The sequence below is a fragment of the Pieris napi genome, chromosome 23 (genome assembly GCF_905475465.1).
Source record: "Pieris napi chromosome 23, ilPieNapi1.2, whole genome shotgun sequence".
Taxonomy (NCBI): Eukaryota; Metazoa; Arthropoda; class Insecta; order Lepidoptera; family Pieridae; genus Pieris; species Pieris napi.
This window is the reverse complement of record NC_062256.1, coordinates 8552835-8562234: the sequence shown is the minus strand read 5'-3', so window position 1 is coordinate 8562234 and position 9400 is coordinate 8552835. Positions and strand designations below refer to the sequence as shown.

General features: G+C 34.7%; 1 protein-coding gene across 1 annotated transcript; it reads right to left on the bottom strand.

Moving 5' to 3' along the window:
- Positions 1-4173: 4173 nt before the first annotated feature.
- On the bottom strand, positions 4174-6169 carry LOC125061145 (cilia- and flagella-associated protein 99-like). The gene has a single exon (XM_047666369.1). The coding sequence runs from the start codon at positions 6060-6062 to the stop codon at positions 4269-4271; it is 1794 nt and encodes a 597-aa protein (XP_047522325.1). The 5' UTR covers positions 6063-6169; the 3' UTR covers positions 4174-4268.
- Between the last annotated feature and the right edge of the window lie 3231 nt (positions 6170-9400).

The window sequence follows — 9400 nt, the reverse complement described above, 5'->3', positions numbered from 1 at the left end:
TCTCCACTTGCTGCGATCCTCACATATCTCGCTTCATCCAGTTTCATGATATTCACATGATATACGTCGGGTTGTCTCTCTCCCTAAAATATGGCGAGGGGGCCGATGGCTGGCCATGCGGCATACTCGTGAACGGGTGCTACTTGTGGTGACTGGTCGTAATTGAATTCGTGTATGCGGTGATGTTAGTTATTTCGATTATGTATTTGCGTGTTGTTCCCACGAGAATGTAAGTGACTGCTCCTACTTCACCATGCCTCCTGCTGATAGAGGACAAATCTATGTTTTTAATTTATTTTATTATTATTTATTACTTAAGATGTTATGTGGAACATGGTGTAATGGTTGCAGCTCCTTACCAACGTTGTGTAAAAAAAAACATGGCGATTAAAAAGAGTGGTGGAGAGTTTATTGCCAGTTCTTCTCTTCCGTTCTACGCCCTTGATTTGAGAACTGTACATTGTGTTACCTAAATGGATAAATGATTTTGACTTGACTCACCATGCATTCGACGGTTTTGAGTACTTTTAACTTGTCCCTTCAGTAGTACCTCGTGGGTTTGGCCCAAGTATGTGACAAGGCCTACGCAACCCAATTTCACCATCAACGGTTGCCTTGTATATCCGACTTGTTAAAGGCTTCTCATTCATCCGTTCTACATGGACAAACCACCTGAGCATCCACATCCTTGTCACTAAGTCCTCATTTATGCTTTAATATGTGTTAAGCTACAGGTGTGTCATATCTCGATGTAACGATGTATGATAGGGAAGAAAAGACAATAAAGAATACAGCTTTAAGAAAAATAACTAAGGTAACAGATGATACAAGAAAAATAAATAAGTTAAAGTGTTAGTGGTTGGAGGCACATGGCAAGAGGAACAGAAAGTTGAGCAAAAAAGTATTAAACTGGTGCCCAAGTTACATAAACGAAAAACAGGAAGACAAATTAGGTGGATAGACTAAATTAAAGAAACAGGAGGCCTTTGCCAAAAAAGGGCACACATATACCTAATAGAAGATTAAAACAGAAACATGTTTAAATGTAAAAGTATCTGAATAAAAGGCTCTTATTGTTATTATTATATGTTAAGTAGGATCACACATAGAACAGCATTTCTTTTAGAGTGTATTATATATATCGATTTTGTTAAAGCCAGAAAAACTGTGGTTCTTTGACATAAGTTGTAATATTTGCTTAAGTAGTTACTAATTTACGTAATTTGTTGATTTTCTTGCAGCTGAGTTTCATCATCGGACATCGAGGCAGAATACGACATTCCACCCGTCTCAACTCGACGTCCGTAACGACTGATAACTGATTAATGATTCCACTCAGTTGTGGAACGCCACTGAACGGAATCAGCGTGTGACGTATTTCCAGACCTTTTCGACTAAGGGTCCTTCCACCAAAGATCACACCAATACTTAAAAGACCGGCAACCCACCAGCGAGCCTTCTGTCATTGTGAGAGTCCATGTAACTTGTTTTTAACATCAGGTGCACCGTCGTTCTTGTTCACTAAAAAAAACTTATATATGGCGATATTAACGTTCCAATATTTATTCAATACAAACCAGTACTTCCTTAGAATATCGCCTTCAATCAAACTCTTCCGCACTTTAATATAGACATAAAATTACACAATATTACCAACCATTAACACTAACAATAATCTAAATGTATGAACGCCCATGTATGCAATTGAAATGTCCAAATCAGGTCCGAAAATATCCATTATGTTATCACTCAAATTATCCCTGTTTATTTATTTGACGACGATTGTGGGCAGAGTGTCTTCGTCCAATTAGGTTGTTATTGACGCTTTACTCTTATCGGATGAATCTCCAATAGCCCTTTTTCGTGGTATCTTTAAATTACCCAGATAAAACTGTGAACTCGCATTTGTATGGCATTAATTAGGCAGAGTTTTTTTAATTACTCTTGTAAAATATTGTTATTAAAATCAGTTTTAAGCAACTGTATTAATTGAAACGCTAAGTGAAATTGTTTAATTATTTAAGTATTGGATTCAGATTTAATTGACCAAAAGTGTATATGTAATTAAGAGAATGTTTCAGCTGCATTTAAAATACAACAATTTGCAAATTGCATTTTAGCTGACTTCTTAGATTCAAGATCAACCAATTTTTTATAATTATTAAATTAAGTTCTTGTACATGTACGATACAAATAATACTTTTTTTTTAATGGCTTTGGCACGATTTGTGCATTAGACATCAAGTTTAGGATTTTTTATATTTCGTGCTTGTCTTTAGAAACCGTGAGGACACGGTCGATACCGTGTCCTCATGTACGGTTTAAGCACTAGCCCGGTACCGCACAACCCTCCCGAGAACAAATTTAAATTAAATTAAAACTTGCCCTCGAACCGGGAATCGAACCCGGTACCCCTCACCTAGCTGCCACTTAATAAGACCGCTAGGCTATGAGGCCCCACAAGAATTGACTTTGACTAAAAATGTAAAATTCCTTAAGACAAATTTGCGCGGCATTGTGTGAGAGAATATGCGAACGATTGTACCACCTTACACATTTTTGTACCATATTCTTGTAATAAATAAATTATTATTATTACAAATGACGAATTTATACATAAACTTTCATCGCAATAACAAATGAAGCTACTACGTAAAAAAAAGGTAACACTAATAAAACAAACGACAAAAGTTCACTCAAAACTCTGGCATGATATACTGTAAACCAATTTCCATTAACAAGATTGTTCACAGAAATAAATATCTTAATTCCACACGTTCAGAGGTCAGGTACATTTATCCCTAAAAGGGAAGCTGTTAATAGAGTCATTCAACGCTACAGACCGAATTATCTACAAAGAGAGGAGTCGGTATCGGTCGGAAATATAAATTTATTTGGTGGTTGTCAATGCGACACGGGCGCCCGCGCCTCTATCGGCCCGCGTAATCTTGAACATTGGCGTTAAAGAATTTAAATTATACGCCGATACAAATGAACAGGCGACCTCGTCTTATTTATTACCCTAATCCAAATTATATTGACTAGGTTTTTGGATATCGAGAAATTGTCACGTTATTTGTACTATTGTCGGTATCTGGATGTCCATTATGTATATCATTTGAAAATAATTTATTGTTAATCGATTGAGGGGTTTATAACTTTCATTTTGTGTTGATATGAAGACATATGACATGGTTAGACTACTTTAATTATTGCACATACGGAATAGAGAGATATTTTTCCTTAAAGAAATATTTTAAATCAGTCTTTCCTGACGCAACCGTAGTGATATTCATTTAGGCAATGCTAAGTTCGTGAAATCGTAATGTAAAAATTTATGCAACATATATATATAATAAAGAAAAATGATTTTTATAATAATTGTACTAGCTGATCCGGCAAACGTATGGCCATGTATATTATTTCTAGGAAACTTTTTTTTTTAAAGTTCAATCTAATTCTATTTACTATAATAAAAATAGGAGTTGATCGTAGAGGGGTGAAAATTAAGGGTTGTATGTATTTTTGTATGCTGCATCATATCGTAAAAAAAAAATTTTTTTCTATAAAATAAAATTTTGGAGTGGGACACCCTTAACATTTAGGGGGATGAAAAGTAGATGTTGTCGCAGACCTAACCGATATGCACAAAAAAAATCACGAAAATTGGTCGAGCCATTTCGGAGCAGTTTAATTCCAAACACCGTGACACGAGAATTTTATATATTAGAAATAGAAAGACAACAGTTTGAGAATGTTTAAATATTAATAAAACCTATTTCTTTATACTTTTCGTAATAAGTCGAGTTATTTTTTAAAGTTAAAATCGTGTCGGTAAAATTCAATAAACTTGAAGGTGCTAATAACCATTAAACTGTTATCTCATATCGAGTTTAACGGACAACTTTACTGATTAGACTAATAAAAACGGGACTTTGTATACTAAACGAAAATCACTATGTGTAGTGTAGTCTAGCAGAGTGTAACTATCGGAACACGGCTGATAAAGACAGCTGCCTTGCGATTCTGTAACTCTGATAAACAATAAACTACAAGCTCCCACCTTTTCAGAATGCCAAATCATAAAATGACTGCTTCACGACTGATTTGAGAGCGACCGCCGATGCAAAAACCGCTGTGTGAGTTCGAAAAGTGAGATACTGAATCGCAGGGCTGAAGACTAGAGCCAATGGAGGATTGTATAGAGAAAGCGAACAATAATTAATTAATAAAATATATGTAACATTACAAACCATAACATATCAAATTTACACAGTTAACTGAACACGAAGCTTTCGTTTTTCGTCCAATATTCTCTTCAGTTCACCTATTTCTTTAGAGGTTGTACTGTTTAGTGGTACATTATTTGAAGATTTCTTTTCCTTTCTTAATGTTTCACGCTCATTCATGTAAGTTTTAATTGATTCCTTTGCTTCTATTAATTTATTTTTTGCAGCCAAATTTTCCTGTTTTATATTTTTCTTTTTATTTTCCAATTCTTCACAGAAACATATTTTCATGTTGCTTAATCTCTCTTGCAGTTCAGCCATGGACATTTCACATAGTAATCCTAGACCAGACGTCTCAGTTAGGTCTATTATTTTAGGAACTCTCGCCTTTTTAGCGATTTCAGCCAACATTTTAATCTCTTTTATTACACGTATTCTTCTTTCTAGTTCTTCTTGTTTAGCTTGCATGGCCTTCGCCAGTATTTCTTCATTTTCTTTTTTTACTTTATCGGCTGTCCCTTTCTTTTTGAGAGTGGCGTTATATTTTGCTTCCATCAAGTTCAACTCTAAAAGTGAGAGTTTTTCTACTTGCTTCCGATTTTTCTCCATTTCCGTTTTTCTCCAATTCTCAATTTCTTCATCCCAATTTTGTTTTTCTCTTAAAAACTCTTCATGCTTCTTTTTGTTTTCTTCTTTGCACTTTCGCTTTGCTATTAAAGCTTCTTCGTGGGAAATCTGTCCCATTAAATGCTTCTTTTCTATACTAAGTAGTCTTTCTCTTTCTTTTTCTTGGCGATCGTACTCTTTCATTTGTTCAATTTTGTTAACATCTCTGAAATTCGTTATTAAGTCTTCTAGCCATTTTACTTCCTCAATTTGAGACTTTTGTATTCTTTTATTAATCCTTTTAACCGTAGCTGTCGTTTCTTTAATAGTTGGGGCTGTGTTCGGTAAAGAAAATGCTCTTTTACCAACATTCGATCCAGTTTTCTTGTTCTCATTGTCCATTTCATTTCTTATATCGGATAGCTTTTTATAATAATTTTCGGACCTTCCTTTAGCAAAATTTGAATTATTTGTTTTGACAATATGCAATAGTTGCGTAGCTTTATGTTGGTTTTTTTCATGCATGTTCTTAAGTTTTTTATCGATAACACTTTTAGGTAACATCTTATGACGTTTCTTTTGCATTGAGTTGGGTGGAGTGTCGGGCACAGGACTTGGCACACGAAGAGGGCCTATGTCAGAATAGTTTTTTCTACGTAGTACATTGGGCTGTACGGGTATTGTCAATGGTTTAATTTTCCTTCGTTCAATTTTCTTCAAATATTCAGCATAGTTATGAGCCATTTCACTGATGTATGGTTGCCAACTGAATAAAGGGCTAATTATTTTGTTCGTTATAAAATTTGTGTCATAGGTGCTTTGGGCTACTTGCGACACATATGTTAAAACTTCATTGTTACTCAGAAAATTAGTAAATGTACTTAGTAATGGTTTACTTAAATTGAAGAGACACTTGTACAAATATGACATATCAGTTGGGGTAATTTGAAATGTTATAGCGTGGAAAACAATAATGAAATAATCTTGATCCTCATCTGATAATTCTTCGGACATATAAGATGCAATTTCCTTTAAAAATTCGCCGTGTTTTTGTATTCCCAAAAATGCCTCAGCGGTCCACGACAACTTGGCGTCTTCAATATTTTCGGGACACTTTGATATATAAGTTTTCATGTATTCGTAAGGAGATACCTCCGTACTGGCTCCGTAGTCAATGATCATATTTCTCAACATTTTCACATTGTTCGATGTATAGTAATAAACCATGATAATCCGTAAATAAACTCACAAATAATATCAAAAACATTAAACAATTCGTGGAAGATATTGAGATCGTCTTTAAATCAAGGATCACTTGAGGTAAACCACTTGGACGTCACATTGTGCAGTTTTGACATATTTGGACGACATTTATTTAGTTTTTATGAGGCCAGTTTTATTTTATAAATAAATAAAAATATTCAATTTTGTTACCGGCTCCGTGACATAGCGGTTATAACATGGAGTTTCAGGTTTTATTTAGAGTAAAATAATTATGCTATGTGAATGTGTCACCCTTATACTGTAATACATCTGTAGTGAATGTTATAATCTCTTTATTATACAAGAGAGGTAATAAATTTATTTAATGAAAGTAACATACAAAAAAAAAAAAAAAAAACAATACGTTTAACCAAAAATGCTTAGACACTGATTTTCAGTGTGCCCATCTTGGAGTGATAGCTTCACTCCATATTTTAAAAATTTGCTATTATGAACAGCAGTTTATTAACTTCGTTTTAGTTATGTAACGTGTATTCGCCAACCAAAATTTAAACACATCTAATATGAGATGTTGGGTCACTCTGCATCTTCTACCGCATTTACATTGGAGTGTTCAGAGGAAATGTTTGGATTAATACCTGAAGTTGAGTTTCATCGTCGGATGTCGAGGCAGAATACGAAACTCGACGTCCGTTGTTCCACAACTGAGCGTTTTTAAGGCAGTTTTTGCCACACACCACCACTGTGTGAAACCAGCTGCCTCCTGAAGTATTTCCGAACCAATTCGACTTAGGGTCCTTCAAGAAAAGAGCGTACCAATTCTTCAAAGGCCGGCAATGCGAGCCCACTGGCATTGGCGAGTCCATGGGCGGCGGTATAACTCAACATCAGATGAGCCTCCTGCCAGTTTGCCCCCTGTTCTATATAAAACGTCTAACTATGACTTCTCTAATCACATAATTACTATCTCCCATACAAAGAATCATTTAATAATATTTAATTAGGTAGCCGTTCTGTTTTCACCCAGTCTGTCATTAATCAATCACGTTCGACACCTCACGTTGAATAAATGCAAGTCACACGATACCTCTAAGAATAATAATCGTGTTAAATACAAGTATAAAGACCACATTCGATTAGAGGAATTTTAACCTGTCTTGTTATCTTCGATATTGTCTGTCATGTCGGATCTTTGCGTTTTCATTCTCTTTATAATTACTCGCTCCGTTTTGTCGGTAACTGCGTTGATGGGCGTTTTAGACGTATGGTTTTATTGTTAAGCGGTAGTCATAAATCGTTAGTAGCGGTATTATAGTTAAATTAAGAGTTTGTCTACTAGCAGTGGTATTTCCGGCTGCAAACACCCGTTTTCTTTTCGTCAATCATAGGGCTACATCCCAGCCCAAAAGTCTGCTACTCAACCGCGTTATCAATTCAACCGCGTTGCAGGTTCTGCATATTTTTACTTAAGGACCTATCCGGTCGCCAAACTCCAAAAAAGTACATTGTTTCTTTACATTTTTCGTCATCGTTTCTTGAAGTAGGGCGAATGGAAAATATATATGGTGCAGTTGAATAGTTTTTGTATCCATTTTAAAAGATCGATACACCATTTAAATAACTTCGCTCGATAGAAAAAAAATCCTCAGTCATTTTATGACGAAAATGTATATAGAACATTATTTTGAAATTTACACGATATATTTTATCGCAAGCCAAGTGAGCCATTTTTTTCTATAAAATTACATTAATTTAATGTTTTACATAACTAATTGTTATTACGGGCCGGCGCGCCTCAGTGCTCCAGCTCTCCACTGCGCACCACAGTCCACCCCGAGACACTGACACAGAAAGTCGTGATGAGATAGGGCCTTAAAGAGTCTTTACCAATACATTAATTAAATATTATGATCGTACTGATGAAGAATCGCTTGATGCTCGAATGCTTGGGCCCTTAAATAATATACAACCGTATGTCAAAAACATGTTAGATTTGTCATAGTTTGCGCTAAGTTATATGTAGTAGTAGTACAATTATAACTATTCGAATGTTACTAGTTACTGTAGTATGTTACTATGTTAATGTAGTACTGCTAACAATTACTTTCTGGTTTATTTTTTTTCTGTAATATAACTACAGTAAATGTAAACGCTAGAGACTGGACCTACTGGAAAGAGATGTATAGGACGACAAAGAAAAAGATGGACAGATGACATTGTAGAACTAGCGGAGGAAAACTGGATGAATGTTGCTCAAGACACAGATAAATGGAAAAATATGGAGGAGGCTTTTACCCTAAAATGGCCCCATACAAAAACTAGTACTTGTTTAAAACTCATACTAACTTAACTAATACTAATATTAAGGAATGTAAACTAACCAATTGTTGTATGGATTAATAAAACTTTAATAATAATAATAAAATTAATGTAAACGATTACTTACCTCCTTAGCTTACCTATCTATAAATAAAAGTTAAAGGTTGTCTATCTGTGTGGATATAAACAAAAGATAAGAAATGTTTGTGAAAGAAATAAATCTTTGTGTATTTGGCGGCTGACTCCGGTCGCAATATCTCTAGTCTAGAAATTTGTTGCAAATGATTCATTAAAAACAGTCGCTACACACGAAATCGGCGTTACATCCAAAGTCGCTATAGCCACATGAATTTTGTACTAAAGTATGCTTAAATTCAAGGTACTTAGATTTAACGTCGTTAGATCGTAGTTATATATACAGGACAAAGAAACTATCGCGTGCAAAGACTTATTAAAAGCGTAATTGAGAGCTTCATTGATTTTTAAGGGTCCTTAAGAGTCCCGCATACTAAAACATTTCTTATTTCATATTCCAATTCTCGCAACTTGAATACTGGTGTAAACCAAACGCACGAACTGAGGTGGTTAATAACACGAGAAAGTAGCTTATTGATTCTGTCAAAATGAATTCAACTTTGAACACAAATCAATTTCAATACAATATAAGCTGTCAGAGCCCGTCAAATTATCGCCCTTAATTGAAGTGAGCCTTTCTCACGTTCGAGACGTTCGTAGACAAAGCGTAGTTCTCATATAGCCGAAAAGAATAAAAAATAATTGATTAATTTTAGTCGTAGAAATAATTAAGAATTGAAAGTAATAAAAACAGAAACTTGAAAATGAACAAGAGTCTTCGATGCCTGTATATTACCATGACTGATATACGCAAAACCTGGTCACTCACTGATAAACAAGAAAACAAACTAAGAGTATGTCAAAATACATAGTATCGAATGGTTCTAAGTCTTTGCAAGATAAAGTAAAACTAAAAGAAATAAAATACTATTACTTCTTGTAAAAGA

Bases quoted from the DNA above. Each gene is read 5' to 3' on its own strand.
- LOC125061145 (XM_047666369.1), bottom strand. From the start codon at position 6,062: ATGGTTTATTACTATACATCGAACAATGTGAAAATGTTGAGAAATATG.